Source organism: Perkinsus marinus (genome assembly GCF_000006405.1).
Source record: "Perkinsus marinus ATCC 50983 genomic scaffold scf_1104296929318, whole genome shotgun sequence".
Lineage (NCBI taxonomy): Eukaryota > Perkinsozoa > Perkinsida > Perkinsidae > Perkinsus > Perkinsus marinus.
Genome location: NW_003216498.1, coordinates 489,339 through 504,118, shown reverse-complemented (window position 1 = coordinate 504,118; position 14,780 = coordinate 489,339). Strand labels below are relative to the sequence as shown.

The 14,780-nt window shown below is 47.8% G+C and overlaps 7 protein-coding genes across 7 annotated transcripts; 2 read left to right on the top strand and 5 right to left on the bottom strand.

Moving 5' to 3' along the window:
- Nucleotides 1-1,905: 1,905 nt before the first annotated feature.
- On the bottom strand, nucleotides 1,906-3,380 carry Pmar_PMAR012487 (Coatomer subunit epsilon, putative). The gene is made up of 9 exons (XM_002787664.1): nucleotides 3,206-3,380; nucleotides 3,065-3,154; nucleotides 2,930-3,019; nucleotides 2,764-2,884; nucleotides 2,574-2,716; nucleotides 2,315-2,432; nucleotides 2,161-2,270; nucleotides 2,032-2,079; nucleotides 1,906-1,989 (listed from the first exon to the last, which is right to left on the bottom strand). Exons 1-9 carry the CDS (start codon nucleotides 3,334-3,336, stop codon nucleotides 1,929-1,931), a joined length of 912 nt encoding a protein of 303 aa, XP_002787710.1. The 5' UTR covers nucleotides 3,337-3,380; the 3' UTR covers nucleotides 1,906-1,928.
- Nucleotides 3,381-4,313: 933 nt separating this feature from the next.
- Pmar_PMAR012486 (conserved hypothetical protein) lies at nucleotides 4,314-4,759 on the bottom strand (the record flags this gene model as incomplete). Its single annotated transcript, XM_002787663.1, has 4 exons — nucleotides 4,314-4,369; nucleotides 4,414-4,487; nucleotides 4,537-4,598; nucleotides 4,640-4,759. The coding sequence occupies 4 exons, from the start codon at nucleotides 4,757-4,759 to the stop codon at nucleotides 4,314-4,316; spliced, it is 312 nt and encodes a 103-aa protein (XP_002787709.1).
- Nucleotides 4,760-5,207: 448 nt separating this feature from the next.
- Nucleotides 5,208-6,405, top strand: Pmar_PMAR012485 (fructose-1,6-bisphosphate aldolase, putative; the record flags this gene model as incomplete). Its single annotated transcript, XM_002787662.1, has 1 exon — nucleotides 5,208-6,405. The coding sequence occupies one exon, from the start codon at nucleotides 5,208-5,210 to the stop codon at nucleotides 6,294-6,296; it is 1,089 nt and encodes a 362-aa protein (XP_002787708.1). The 3' UTR covers nucleotides 6,297-6,405.
- A 563-nt stretch (nucleotides 6,406-6,968) lies between these two features.
- On the bottom strand, nucleotides 6,969-7,496 carry Pmar_PMAR012484 (Maintenance of ploidy protein mob1, putative; the record flags this gene model as incomplete). Its single annotated transcript, XM_002787661.1, has 5 exons — nucleotides 6,969-7,089; nucleotides 7,138-7,184; nucleotides 7,230-7,301; nucleotides 7,349-7,418; nucleotides 7,468-7,496. 5 exons carry the CDS (start codon nucleotides 7,494-7,496, stop codon nucleotides 6,969-6,971), a joined length of 339 nt encoding a protein of 112 aa, XP_002787707.1.
- Nucleotides 7,497-7,837: 341 nt separating this feature from the next.
- Pmar_PMAR012483 (hypothetical protein) lies at nucleotides 7,838-8,046 on the bottom strand (the record flags this gene model as incomplete). The annotated part of the gene is made up of 2 exons (XM_002787660.1): nucleotides 7,838-7,914; nucleotides 7,962-8,046. Coding segments are annotated over 2 exons (162 nt in total), but the record flags the coding sequence as incomplete, so codon positions are not given.
- A 2,300-nt stretch (nucleotides 8,047-10,346) lies between these two features.
- Nucleotides 10,347-13,977, top strand: Pmar_PMAR012482 (protein phosphatase 2A regulatory subunit B, putative; the record flags this gene model as incomplete). The annotated part of the gene is made up of 16 exons (XM_002787659.1): nucleotides 10,347-10,392; nucleotides 10,444-10,579; nucleotides 10,624-10,708; nucleotides 10,812-10,906; nucleotides 10,963-11,049; nucleotides 11,282-11,355; nucleotides 11,397-11,593; nucleotides 11,638-11,731; nucleotides 11,779-11,855; nucleotides 11,906-11,989; nucleotides 12,041-12,138; nucleotides 12,188-12,319; nucleotides 12,369-12,464; nucleotides 12,511-12,525; nucleotides 12,717-12,799; nucleotides 13,862-13,977. The coding sequence occupies 16 exons, from the start codon at nucleotides 10,347-10,349 to the stop codon at nucleotides 13,975-13,977; spliced, it is 1,515 nt and encodes a 504-aa protein (XP_002787705.1).
- A 110-nt stretch (nucleotides 13,978-14,087) lies between these two features.
- On the bottom strand, nucleotides 14,088-14,761 carry Pmar_PMAR012481 (hypothetical protein; the record flags this gene model as incomplete). The annotated part of the gene is made up of 4 exons (XM_002787658.1): nucleotides 14,088-14,166; nucleotides 14,209-14,250; nucleotides 14,293-14,355; nucleotides 14,577-14,761. The coding sequence occupies 4 exons, from the start codon at nucleotides 14,759-14,761 to the stop codon at nucleotides 14,088-14,090; spliced, it is 369 nt and encodes a 122-aa protein (XP_002787704.1).
- Between the last annotated feature and the right edge of the window lie 19 nt (nucleotides 14,762-14,780).

Sequence of the window (14,780 nt, the reverse complement as noted above, 5' to 3'; positions counted from 1 at the left end):
CTTAACGCTTCTAGTAGTGCTTCAAAGTCCTTCCGGGATGTTGGGATATATCACACCTTCGCCTCAGCTATTTGTCGTTGATTTTTCCAATCTCCTGGCCACCCTGGCGATGTGGTGTGGCGCCTCACGTTACGTGTGAGATTGGCCCCATCACATTGGCCGAATATTACACGTATATATTGTCATCCTCCGGCCCACGACCCAACGCCGGGGAGGAAGGGAGCCGGGTAATGTGCTGTGTAGCACGATTGCGCAACCTGATTCCGGCTTGCACAAACTTATGGGATTGAACCACTACACCTTTTCCCGTGCAAGTTTGACAAGTGAGCAGACAAGAATGACAATGTCACTATCAAGAGTGACAATGAGAATCCAAGTATGTCACAATTCAATTCTGTTACAATCAAGTTTGACTTTGAGAATTCAAGTATGTCATAATCGAGATATGTTACAATCAAGATTGACAATGAAAATCCAAGTTTGTCACTTTTCTATTTTGCAGCAACCAAGATTGACAATGAGAATTCATGTTTAACACCGGCAAAATATATTACAATCAAGAATGACAATATTCCACACGAGTTTGACAATACGCACACAAGTTTGGCAATACACATCCAAGTTTGACATTGAAGAGGGTTTCTCTGTGATCAGAGCCTATATCAAGGAGAAGCTGAGTGAGAGGGACCCGATAACAGATAGGCAGAGAGCTGAAGAGCAACACATGTTCTTTTACCCGTACCGGGAAGATATGCTGCGAGGAATGTGTGATGATGCTATGCAAAAGCTAACCACTGACAAGATAGGAGCCGTGTATAGGCTATCGGATACTTGGGAACAAAGGGAGTCAAGGGGTCGCTTTTTGAATTCTTTCGATGTCATCTCAAGTTTACATAGAGCTCTCGATGACTCGGGAGCCTCCTTACTATGTAATGCGTGTGAATTTTCAAGTGGGCAATCAGTTTAAACCGTATGTCAACATGTCGAGTCGAAGTGTCAAACTTGGACGTGTATTGTCAAACTTGTGTGCGTATTGTCAAACTCGTGTGGAACATTGTCATTCTTGATTGTAATATATTTTGCCGGTGTTAAACATGAATTCTCATTGTCAATCTTGGTTGCTACAAAATAGAAAAGTGACAAACTTGGATTTTCATTGTCAATCTTGATTGTAACATATCTCGATTATGACATACTTGAATTCTCAAAGTCAAACTTGATTGTAACAGAATTGAATTGTGACATACTTGGATTCTCATTGTCACTCTTGATAGTGACATTGTCATTCTTGTCTGCTCACTTGTCAAACTTGCACGGGAAAAGGTGTAGAATCATCATGTTCGATACTTGCAAAAACAGTTGGTGGCTTTTTTGGCCCAAGTAACGCATTATAACAATTTCCGAACTAAAGGTTGAATAGGAAAGGTTGTATTCAAAGTGGCAGCAATGTGTCTGGAATCGGGTATCGCACTTCCGCTAGCGATAACACGAGAAATTTATCTCTACCAATGACTTCATCCGGAGAAGAAGTGGAACCCAACTTGTGTCGCACAATTCAACAAAACTCGTTCGTTAGTGAAATACAGGATCGCGTTGTCCCCGAATGTGTGTCAAGGGAAGTGGCGGCCAAGTCGCGTGGGAATAGCCCGAGCCGGTCGGTGCTGCTGCTCAAAACGAATTGAAAACCGTCACCGATTGTTGGCATGAAGTTCATGCCATGAACATAACAAAGAGAAGTTGTAGAGCCTTAAAAGGCCGTCGTCCAGTAAGAGCTGCAATGCAAGATTTCTCTCGATGAAGATCAGCCATCGCCTCCCTCCCTCATAGGTCAGGAGGTGCTAAATTGACTTGCTGTTCGCCGAAAACTCAAAACCGGTTAAAGCACCGATACATTTAAGCTACCGTCATCAATTGTAATACACTCCTACTCACTTAGAGGCTTGAAACCTAGAAAAACTGTTGGACAATTCCTGGAGTCCCGACGTGTACCTAACCAAACAGCTATGGTGACACGACGGAGATCCAACGTACGCCTTGGCACACCCCACATGCGACAACTGCTGGAGAGTCTCTTTATATCTGAGCACGGCAACGCTTTCAATGACCACTACCACGTCACCACAGGCTCTCAATATTCTATTTCTGAACGGCGGTTACTACTTTTGTGCCTCTTCGAGTTTGCCAAGATGTGTTGCCGCACAAGCAAGATTGACGAGAGTATCCGCATTACGCTGGTCGAGCTGGAGGAGACGGATCAAGTCATCATAGGCCTGATAATTGAGTCATCCTGGTCTCCATGAGACCACAGTAATACCTCTTGATACATGCCTCGCTGTATATTAGCCACGGCCTTGCCGTTAGTGAGTAGTACCGACTCCGTGCCCCCTGGGCTCATCTCGTCACAGGAATACTGCGAGCCCAAATCAGTCATTCTGAACAAGTGCACGATGAACAAGGGAATACATGATTCGATGTAGTTTGTTTCGCGCTTTGGGATAAACTTGTACGATATTGCAATACCCGGCCATGTCCTTATCGATCAAAGCCTAGGTCCGATAGGTCTCGATGCTTACATTAGATAGGCCTCCTCGTTATCGCCCTTCATGATCGAGCAGACTGCGTTGGCGTACTTAGCCGCAGCTGATTCGTCACCAGCACACATTTTGGCCAACTCCTTTAAGCTCCGCTCCGCCAGATCGAGTCGATCAATTGATATCTGAGGTCAGATGCATTCCGATTGGTGTGGTATGATAATGTAATTACAGCGAGGAAAGCCCTGACTGCCAGCATCTCTGGATTGGCGTATTCCTTAGTAAGATTGATAGCATCAACCGCTCCCATAGCTCCCTGACCACTGCTCGACAGGGCAGTTGCATAGTAGTATCTAATAACCGTATAGTGGCCATCAATAAAGCAGTAGTCCCTCTACAGAGCAGTCGGATCCTTCGTAGTAGTGGCCAGCTCCTGTAGACGATCAAGTGCCGTCTTGCGCTGGTTTTCCTGAGGGGTTCGGAGGAACCTGAACATATCAGCTGACGGGAAGCAGCGTAAAGCGAGGCCTCACACTGCCATCAAAGCAGTAGCCTTTAGAGCTGGGTTAGGACTATGCTGCATGCCTTTGATGTGGTCCAGCATACCAGCTGCTAGATAGCACCTATACCAGTGGTTGAGCGGATGAACACTGACTATGAAACCTGTCCAGTACCTAGCGTTGAGAGCCTCCTTCTCGGCTGCGACCATATCGGAGCTCACAGCTGTTTGTTCCGAGAGCTGCAGGGATCTCGAATAAGCTCCCACGTAGAAGGAATCACGGACTTCCAGAAGCTCATCTTCCATTGCTGCTGCTGACGAGGACGACGAAGTGTAAGTGAAAAGAAAACTGCCTAGCGGTGGTTCACGAGCCCAGGTCCGTGAGCATGGGCTTTCATCGGCACGAAGAAATGGAGGGAGGCTCTTGAGGAAAGACAAAGCGAGTGGGCAGCCTCCACCACGTCCGACTATTCTATCATAACACTACCGTACTCAAGTGAATACAGCCACGCTCAGTGCCGAGGCAAAAGCTAGAGTCGTACAACAACACCATGCTCACTCCAGAAGAAACATATGTCATTCAGTGGCATGCACGTGGTTCTAAGTCCATAATCACCAGCTGATCGAAGATTCCCGAGGGCGGTTTACTCTCCTCCCTGAATGATACAGCTCTGGGGACTCACGTTCCGGGGAGGAATCGCATAGAACTGAGCTTGAAGAGACCCCCTGAGCTCTGGTACCGCATCAGTATCTAAGTACTTATCCTCGCTAACCCTGGATAGACGAATACTATAAGCATAGGGTAGCTGGTTACTATCATCTGGAACATGGAAGAAGAGTTCTAGGTCAAGGGTGAGAGCCCTGAGTAGCAGCAGGAGCATCGTCCGATCTAGTCAGTTGAGTTAGATCCACCAGGCTATCTTCATCACGGTCATACTCATCGAAGAGACTTACCGTTACCATCACGCGGAGTTTCTCCTGCCATTGCCGAGGATCATAGGGCAGCCGCCAACCCTAAAGGGCCTCGCACACTGATTAGTTGAATGGAACGCTCACTGAGAACATGCTGTATGGACGAGGATGTGTTCGTCAGGAGGTTACCCATAGTCGATTATACTACTGGCAATATGAGCCCGACCCCGCCCCCCCCCCACACTTAACGCAATCCCAGTACAACGTATATAGGTTCAAAAAACCTCCAGCTATCTCAGCATATACTTTCACTATCCCAAAGCCGCGGCAATGGGTGTACGTCATGATGCAATGATAAAGGGGGCCATCCATTACTGCCTCATATGGATGACCTGGCGATCGGGCATAATGTCGAGATCACAGGTACCTGCAACAAGTCACGGGGACGAAGAAGAAGCCGCAGAAGGCTACCGCGATGCCTGTGTTCCATCCAGTCTTCGAGAAGGAACTCATGGCAAACCGTCTGGGCCCGATAGTATTGATATCTGAGCAGGAAAGCATGGATCAATACCGAGGGTCGATTCAAAGGCTTACTTGCATCTTGGGTCGTCCTCGCCGAGCTCACGAGTGCAACGGCAAAACTGTGTGAAACGAAGCTGAGATTAATGTGAGAGATGTGGAGGCGCAACTGACATACCTCACAGTTGTTCCATTGGTTAGATTGGAACGCGAATCTTGGGTCATCGGTATGGGGATGCTCAGCTGTTAGGCGATCAAGGGTGCCAACGAATAGAGCATCAGCACTCTCTTCGGACATTATTGAGGAAGGGTGGGATTCAACACGACCGCTGAGTGAATAGTACAAGTTATTAAGAAGTATTGCAAGTGAGTTAGTTAAAAGCTTACTGGGAAGGGATCGCGGAAATTCAAAGTTTGAACCGGTTTGAACTTCAAACCGACGAGCCAGAGTTATTTTTCGACTTGTCCTTCTCTGTGCATGCTGTTGGGCCTGGAGCGTTGCAAGAAGCGCACGCCCGAATTAAGAGCCCAATTCCAATCCCTCTACGAAGTGGCTCCGACGAGGGTCTTAGCAACCCGTAACTACATTCGAGACTAGAGGTGATGGCAGCCCAACTGACTGCCTTGTTCCTTCGAATACTTGCCTGGCGAGACGTTGCACGCATGCATCGATTGCAACGGCGTGCTCTTCCTCCTTGGAAAGCTACCGGAACGTCTACCTCAATCCCCCGAGCTACACACATACAATGCCCGTCCGCCACATTGATCAAGACGTTGCCGCTGAGCTCGTGAAAACGGCGCAGACTATTTGCACGCCTGGAAAAGGAATCTTGGCTGCAGATGAGTCCACTGGAACCATCAAGAAAAGATTCGATGCTGCTGGTATTGACAATACGGAAGCCAACAGAGCTGCCTATAGATCCCTTCTATTCACCACTCCGGATGTGGGCAAGTATATATCGGGATCTATTCTCTACGAGGAGACGCTCTTCCAGAAGGCTCCAGACGGCACTCCTATGGTTGAGCTCCTCCGTAAAGCTGGCATTATCCCTGGCATCAAGGTCGATAAGGGTCTAGTTGCTCTGCATCTCTCCGACCAGGAGACTGCTACCCAAGGTCTCGACGGTCTCGCTGAGAGATGCGCTAAGTATTATCAAGCTGGAGCCAGGTTTGCCAAATGGCGTGCTGTGCTGAAGATCAGTCAAGCTAAGCATCAGCCGTCTCAGCTGTCTATCGACGAGACTGCTCATACCTTGGCCCGTTATGCTTCTATCTGCCAGGAGCATAGGATCGTTCCTATCGTTGAGCCCGAGATCCTGGCTGATGGCACTCATGATATTGAGACATGTGCCTATGTCACTGAAAGAGTCCTCACCGCTGTGTTCAAGGCCCTGAATGATCATCACATTCTCCTTGAGGGGTGTCTGCTGAAGCCTAATATGGTCACTGCTGGCATGCAGTGCTCTAATCGTCCTAGCCCTGCAGATATTGCTCGCTATACAGTTCGCACACTGCAGAGGACTGTGCCCCCAGCCTTGGTTGGGGTCACTTTCCTGTCTGGTGGTCAGAGTGAAGAGGAAGCTTCGGTCAACCTGTCCGCCATGAATGCCATGCCGAAGGAACGAAGGCCTTGGGCTCTAACCTTCTCCTATGGTCGTGCTTTACAAGCTACCGCCATCAAGACTTGGGCTGGCAAGGCCGATAACGTGAAGGCTGCCCAGGAAGCCTTCGCCTATCGTGCCAAAGCCAACAGCGAGGCGCAGCTGGGCAAATACAAGGGCACTGAGGGTGGCCCGGGTAGTGAGAGTCTTTATGTAGCTAACTATGTCTATTAGGCTTATTCGCCTATAACTGATTAAATGTCATTTGTCACCACGAAATATTAAAGTATGAGCCTAATATAAGAGTCAATCGTTGATACTTCCTTTTGCGATTCACTTGACGAGTTCATGCTGGTGAGTTGTGTTGTCTAGTATCATAGCAAACTATGACGATATGGAGGAGCGACAATTGAAATCTTCATAGTGAGGCAGAACACATCTGTCGTGTCCGCTTCACGTCGGGAAGCTTCGAACAGGGTCAGAATACGTAACAGGTCGAAACAGTGTTGAGTAGAAGGGGAGATTAGGTACACGCCATAGACCCTGGAAAGTGTTCCTTCCGGACGCGTTCGATCAACAAAGATTCAAATACAGATTTACATCATCCTCACATCGATAAACAGGTGTTGGCGGATTGTCGAGGACTTTCACGTCCACGTTAGCATGGATGGCGAGCGCTTACCTCGTCACTAAATTGGCACCATTATACACTCCAAAAGTTTCATGTTTTCGTTCAACTCGACAAACACAACTCATCTAAACGCTGCTGTAAGAAAAGTATGCATTTATCTATGAACATGCCGATGACGAGCTTCATGAGCGGAAAATAAGGTAAGATTACAAGCCGTTACGAATAGTAATACTATATCTTGTAGTACTAGGTGAATTTACTTGTCACTGCATGTGCTACGGTTCGGATGCCATCTCGATAAGAACCTCTCGAGAGGGTATCTTCCATGCGTCTATCAAACTTTGAAGTGGCGCTAGTTCCGACTCTTCAACGAGCTCAAATCGGCGTACAAAGTATCTATAAACTCATGAAGCACACAGAGAGATCCGGAGGGAGTCGTAGTACACGAAGTGCTTGAAGGAGTGGTTCAAATGTCGCTCCACCCCGGCGTCCTGAAGCACGTAGGAGAATATTCACTTACACCTCCAACCGCTCACTTCAAGCTGCTTGAAATGCGAGTAGTAGATGTGAGCATATAGCCGAAAGAAACGCTTGTAAACGATTGCTAACTACGGGGAAAACATAACCTTATGCACAGTCCGGGAGGTGCGCCCACCTCCGCCTTGAAGTTGGCCGGATACGGTTGACCGTGTTCGTTGGGCATAAAACGACGATCAGTGATTTTCCTGGTCAAAACGACGAGCTTTGTTTGATGGGAGGCTTGTGGGGACGTACCGTTCCGACCAGTCCAACACGTTAGACATGTATTCTAAAGCTGATACCTTCTTCAATTCTCCCTGACAGAACAGTGAAACATAGTTAATAACGGCCGTACGAGGAATATGAGAGGGAATAAGTCCGCGGTCGTCGAAATTTCCACCCGAGTCGCTGATAATGCACACTGCCGCATGAACGACTGTTAGTATAGTATCCCGGTCGTAATTTGTCTCTGATCTATTCTCTAATGACGAACTTCATTAAAGACACTTGCAACGCCCGATAAACGAATAAGATACCATAAGATGGCGCAGACTCCGTGTTAGACTAGAATTCAACTTTTATCAGAACTGCGGTAATGAAAACCCCGAGAAATTTCTCCCAAAACTTACGGCTTCATCATCGGCCCAGGCATACTCGAAGTCCCCGGCGTTCATTGTCGGACACAGGAGCTTGGTACAGTATCTGGTCATGTTACTCCAAACAACTCGACCTGTTGCTATCATCCCCACTCTTGAACACTTCCGACGATTATATTCATCTCATTCCACATATCATACGTGTTGATAGCGAGCCAGTCGTACTCGGAAATGTTGGCTGGAGGCGAGACCGTCTGAGGCCAGAGAATGGGCATCACTTTAGTTATTATACACTACCGCAGCATGGTCGGTGGCGCCGTCCATGGCAAGAGTTCTCGTGCGACTCACACAGTGGACAGCGTAGAGGTTGGAAGCTGGGGGTAGGGATATCGGGGGAAGAAGAGTGCTGGAGTTCGTATTGTGTACGTTGTTTATCGAGCTATCTGAAGATGGTGCGGTATGTTCAATGAGATAAAGAGAGGCGTACCAGCGATGTATGGAGTCGTGTTCCCGCTTGCATTGGATATCATCGGAATAAAAGTGAGACAGTGTGGTACTGAAAGCGAGGGAAAAATGATCGCTGGCGACTCCCCCTCAGTGAAGCTAAACGGTCGAACGTCAACGGCTCGCTAGTACAAGAGGCCATTGTAAGTTAAAACATGTTCCCGTTGAGTGGTCCTCAATCTGTAACTTTTTGGCTACGTTGGGGGAGGAGGAGCTAGAGTAATGGTTCATGCAGTTACTTGACGGTAGATCCCAACCATCGGACTGTTCCCAACGATTATAGTCGTCGCAGTACTTGCCTGTTACCGCACTCCTAGTACTCCCCCCAACTCAGGTTATACGGCTCAAGTTGTGTTAATCGGTCAGGATGAACACCTTTATCCCGTCCCCTATTATCCACAACTACATGATTCACTGCGAGGGAGTTCGAGCGAAGTCGGGGACTTCTTCCGTGAGAAGTCTGTCAGTGTATACAGGTATGAGGGTATAAATTTTAAGTCGGGGGAATTCAATACTAGAGCGAAACCGTCCTCACCACGAAAATGTAATTCACAATCGGATGAGGATTTCAGAAATTGTCTATCGACCTGTTCCACTAGACCGGATGAGTTTCTGGTGTGGGAACAGAGATATACACGTCCGACATGGTAGATTATACGAGTCACAAGTGAAACGTTCAGCAACCTCAACCAGTGAAGCAAATAGGATGGACTGTAAAGTTAGCGATGACACCCATGAACGATGAAGGCGGCCACAATTTGCACGCATGTACTAGCGGAGCGAAGTGCGTCATGTTCCGGAAATTTTATAATCTTGCATTGGTCACCGGAGATGCCGATTTTTAGCAGCGTTGCTTCTCTCTGGAGCTCACTAGTTCGCATGCGCTCAGGGTTGAATTGAAGTATTGAACAGCCTGATCAGACCGACAGGGAAATCTCCGACACTGGATCTTCAGCGGAGACCCTTTATGAGTCGACTTCATATGTAGTTACGGATTGTATTTTAGTCTACTTACGAATATATCCACTTGAAAATGTGTCGATGAAGTGTTAAACGTGCAACGCTCCGCTGGAAAAGGTTAAACTATCAATGCTGATGCACAAACCGTAGCGTGCATTTTTCTATTTGTTCATACATTCCGCTGAGAGTTGTGCTTCTTTAACAACGAATTAATATGTTTGAATTTGGAGATGATATGCATGCTCAGCTGCGATGGACATCTCAGGGTAGAGGGTAGATGCTAACCAGTTGGGAACTCAAGGCAATGGTTAATGGAAGCTAGAGATTCTATCTATAATCGTACTCATAAAATCATCAACTAGCTTCGAGCTAGGCTAAGATTCCATAGTTGTGCAGTCTACACAACTACAGTAGATAAGGGGGAGCGGGACGCCTGACGGGTGAGGTTGTAGGACTTCTACAAGGACAATGTCAAAGTACACGACACTATCCTAGGACGGCACGAGTTGAGTTGAGTGTGATGAAGTATCACATTGATGGGGATTAGAGCGATAGGAATCCAGTGTAGTATGAGTAAGGACGGAAGGAAGCTGGCGGCTCGAACGTTTTAACGCACTTCGTTGTTCGAACGATGATGTCGGTACTCCTATCAGGATATGGTCGTTAGTAGTTGTAAGTGGTGTTTGTTGTCATGAAGCTCATTCAAAGTGTAAAGCGTCGGATGAGTAACGATGAAAAAAAGGGCGACAATAACAACACCACATCAGTTGCAGTGGGCTCTACATCGACAAGTTCCCCCAAAGGTGACCAGACGAGCCGACCTCTCATGCCCTATAGAGATCCCACCGTCAGATGCGGCTGTTGACGGAGATGAGCGAGCGTCAAAGCTGGGAATAGTAGGCAACGCTGGAGGGGTGCCTACAAAGCAGCACTTAGCAGCTTCGAACAGTGGGGGACACAAAGTAGTACTGGTTCGCGCACACAGTGGGGAAGGCTCATGGTAAGGTTAATCATCATCAACATGCACATGGATTCGTCAACTCCACCCAAATGCTAGTAAAACCTGGCCATTTCATGTCGGCCGATGTTGATCCTTTCGAAGATCTTCCTCCATTACGAAGTACCGCCTCTACCTGAAGATGCGTGAGTGTAGTAGTAGTGGGTCTTTTAGATGCTCCAGTGGCTGAGAGGAGCGAGCTCTTCCGGAAAAAAGTGCGAGCGTGCGGAACTGTATTCGACTTTAGTAACCAGCAGACATATTTGAAGGAAAAGGAGGCCAAGCGACAGACGCTACTCGAGCTCGTTGAGTAACTATAAAGCTTCGACTTGAGGTCATCATATGAATTTTCAGATATGTGAACAATACACGCAACTGCTTCAATGATTCAGTCATGCAAGATGTGGTTAATATGGTATCGGCGAATATTTTTAGAGCGGTAATAATCGTAGATATTCTCTGATGATCCCTCTGGTCCGCAACGATGAACGAGCTTATGGCCAGTTCACTTGAGGCTAGTCGAATGTCGTTGTTTCATGCAGCTTCCACCAGTGCATGGTCGCAGTACTAACTCGATATACGATCCGGAAGACGACGAACCCACGTTGGAGCCTAGTTGGCCTCACCTCCAGATTGTGTAAGAGAGCGTTCCTCTTTGTCCGTGGGCGCTTTCATCATTTCCCGCTGTGACAGGTATGAGTTTTTCCTCCGCTTCGTAGTATCTAACGATGTTGATCCTAAACTTGCCAAGAGATTCGTAGACCAGACTTTCGTATTAAGGTAGTGGTAGTGAAGGGAGAAGGGTAGCCTGATCGGGGCGCGTGTTGGATTGGTGTAGTTGAGGAAAGGAGTGTCATCAATAAGCCTATCGGAATGAGTTCAATGAGTGTCTGGTTGCCATTTGAGACGGTGTGGAGCATTCTCTGAATCGAAGAGTGAGTAAAGAGAGAAAGGGAATGTCCAGCAACATGTCTAAGTTGGCGAGTAATGGGTGTTGTCATTCCGCCTTCAGATTGATGGATTTATTTGATTCGGAAGATCCGCGAGAAAGGGACTATCTGAAGACGATACTCCACAGGATATACGGTACTTGCTGCAGTGGTGACGTGGCGCACTGACTTGATCAGGAAAATTTATGGCCTTGCGGTCGTTCATCCGGAGGGCAATGCAAAATCTTTTCTACAAGATCATCTACGAGAGCGAGTACCACAACGGTATCGAGGAGCTCTTGGAAATCTTCGGCTCGATCGTCAATGGCTTCGCTCTTCCGATCAAAGAAGAGCACAAACAGTTCTTAGAGAAGAGCCTTATACCGCTTCATAAAGTAAGGGAGAAGTCCTGGGCATCGGGCGTTTTATGATTTCGCAGGTTAAAACGTTGAATTCTTTCCATCAGCAACTCTCGTACTGTATGACTCAGTATGTTGAGAAGGACCCGCGGTTGGCTGACTCGATAATTCTGGGTAATATAAGCGGAGCGAAGCAGTGATCAAAGGATTTCCGCTGATAGGCCTTCTCCGATTTTGGCCGATAACAAACACACCAAAAGAAGTGTTGTTTCTCAATGAAGTGGAGGTCGTTTTAGAAGTAACGCCTAAAACAACAGCGGAGCGAAGAAGTTTTTGTTTGCGTTTTAGCTGACCCAACCCCCAGAGTTCCAGAAGGTGGAAGTGCCTCTATTCAAACGGATAGGGCAATGTATTGCCAGCCCTCACTTCCAGGCAATTACATCATCTGCAGTATCTTCAACGGGACATGGTCGAACGTCTTAGGTAGCGGAGCGGGTGCTCTTCTTGTGGAACAACGACTATATCGCAAAGCGGATCAATCAGGATCGGCAAGTTATATTCCCTATCATCATTGGACCATTGTAGGTTGCTATACGGTCATCCATGAGGGAGACGCCATTTCATATGCAGATATAGGAATTCTGACTCCCACTGGAATACTACTGTTCACGGTTTGTCGTACAATGTTATTAAACTGCTCATGGAGGCCGATCCACCATTTTTCGATGAGTGCAATTCTAAAGTGCGAATCGCAGAGGAAGAGTAGCGGGGGCTGGTCTCGCGTTGAGTGCGGTAGTAGAGCGGTGTTTAGGATTCGAAAATCCAAGGGCGTAACAAAAGCGAAATGGACCCTCCTTCAAGCTGCTCACAATGCGCGTGAACGTGGCAGTGCAGTCGAGGCGAGTGCGTAATGGTGGAAGTAATGATGATGATGACTAACATATTGGTCGTAGTCAATTCGTGATCAGGTGAGATGTCATGAGAGAGGTGTTGCTTTAACACGTGAAGGCTGTGCCTTGCCTGATGACACTACTTTTCATTGAGGGCATATGTTTTTGTATACAGCTGACTTCTACGTGCGGCCCTGCAATGATGATGATAAGAGGCCGAGGGACGCAGTGTTTAGTCCAGACGGAGTGTCAATTTGTTTCCATTGTAGCTACCCGAGTATATCTATGGATGAGTTTGGCACGACTCGTGCCGCACGAATGGCATCAGCTGGCTCACTCGAATCGCGACCTCGTATATTTTCGTCATCATTAGCATCATCCTTGTTCAGCTCATATCTCGACTCTCCTTCCATCCCTCTTTGCCTCTGTACTATTTCCGTCCTGCTGCCACTGCTTGCTCACATACTCTACTTGTCAATGTAAAGGTATCTTTTGTATTCCTGATGTGCTGTGTTCTAGAGTCTATCAATCTGTCAGGTTGGGCTTGGTCTCGTTCACAGTTTTCATGTAAGCATCCGGTTACCATCTGAAAGGAGAATCAGTTACACTGCAGACGTGGTTGATCTGTACTCTGATCCCAACTCACCGAGTCACTAGGCTTGTGGTGCAGCAGCTGATCACATAGGGTGAGTCGAGTCGGTTCTACCGACTGTCTCCGAAGATCATGCCAAGGCCATTCGCCAAGAATTCTTCGGCTCCTCGGCAGTATAGAAACATAGCAGTCAATGTCAGTCCGTTGAGGCCGGTAAAAGCAACACCTCCTCGCACAAGATGGTATTAGTGTGAGATCAATATAATGTGCTCGCGACGAGCATCCAGGAGGCGAGGAGAAGGAACGCCACGGTGGTCGGACCATCTCGAGAGGAGTAGAGAACGCTGATCTACTGGTTGAATTCAGAGAAGTGCAGGCACAGTATGGTTTGATATGGTAGTCCAGCTATGAGCATCGCTGAATCATCCAGATTGAGTGGCTCGTTCGAATGAAACACGTCTAGTCCGAATTTGGTCTGCGGACATGAGTCTTGCTCCAATGTCCTATGGTGAACTCTCCAGGTTACTCTCTCAGGTTACACTGTCCTGTTTGGAAAGGCTTCACTCAATTGTCCAATGAGAGCCAAGTGCTCTCACGTCTTTCTACAGTGCATGGTTAGGACTCCTCAATATGTATTCACTCTAGAATCATCGTGTTAAAGGTTTCCACGAACAAAACTGTGCGGATGGCGGGTGGCAAGAGACCGCCTTCAGATTGCGCGTACTGTAACGTCTCCCTGTTTCCCTCAGCGTGTTCCGTTACCTCGAACTAGGCTGTCGAGCTTGTTTAGGGTGTAGTGCCTCTGCACCTGTTTCGTTCCAGTGAAGCAGAAGGATCCGAAAACCTCGGGGCTAGTGGTGGCGGAAGGTTCGAAGAGGAAAAGGGTGGTGCAGAATGGAGCGAAAATGCCCGTGAGAGATTTCCATATCTTGAAGTAAATGTGGTCAGTGAAATTCATTCAGGCAGCCCGAAAGGGACATGAGTCGATGAGTCGGACATAGCAGCACCATTCGATAACGGGTAGAAACTTGTGCAGCAACAACACAAGTTAGAACGAGGTATACCCGCCCCAATGCAAGACAAACCACCCCCAATACAAGGCACACCAAGCCCAATACAAGGCATACCTGCCCCAATGCAAGGCATATCCGCCCCAATACAAGGCATACCCGTCCCAATACAAGGCATACCCGCCCCAATACAAGGCATATCTGCCCCAATACAAGGCATACCCGTCCCAATACAAGGCATACCTGCCCCAGTACAAGGCATGCCCACCCCAATACAAGGCGTACCCGTCCCAAGACAAGGTACACCTGCCCCAATACAGAACCGAACGGCCCCAATACAAGCCAGATCCGCCACAATACGAGGCATATGTGCCTCAATGTGCAAGACATGTGCATCCCGATACGAGTACAAGGCATATTGACCCCAATACAAGGCTTATCCGTCTCAATACAGGGCATATGCGCCCTGATACGAGTCATACCCGGCCCAATACAAGGCATATCCGCCCCACTACAAGGAAACATACGTCTCAAGACGAGTCGTGTCAGCCCCAATACAAGACATGTCCGCCATAATACGAGGCCTATGCGCCCCAGTATGAAGCATATCAGCCCCAATACGAGGCATATCAGCCCCAATACGAGGCATATCAGCCCCAATTCGAGGCATATCAGCCCCAATACGAGGCATATCAGCCCCAATACGAGGCATATCAGCCCCAATACAAGGC

Bases quoted from the DNA above. Each gene is read 5' to 3' on its own strand.
- Pmar_PMAR012487 (XM_002787664.1), bottom strand. From the start codon at position 3,336: ATGGAAGATGAGCTTCTGGAAGTCCGTGATTCCTTCTACGTGGGAGCT. The intron at 3,020-3,064 runs GTGAGGCCTCGC...TGATATGTTCAG, and splicing joins GCTACTGCTTTGATGGCAGT to GTTCCTCCGAACCCCTCAGG. The intron at 2,080-2,160 runs GTAGTAACCGCC...TGCCGTGCTCAG, and splicing joins AAACTCGAAGAGGCACAAAA to ATATAAAGAGACTCTCCAGC.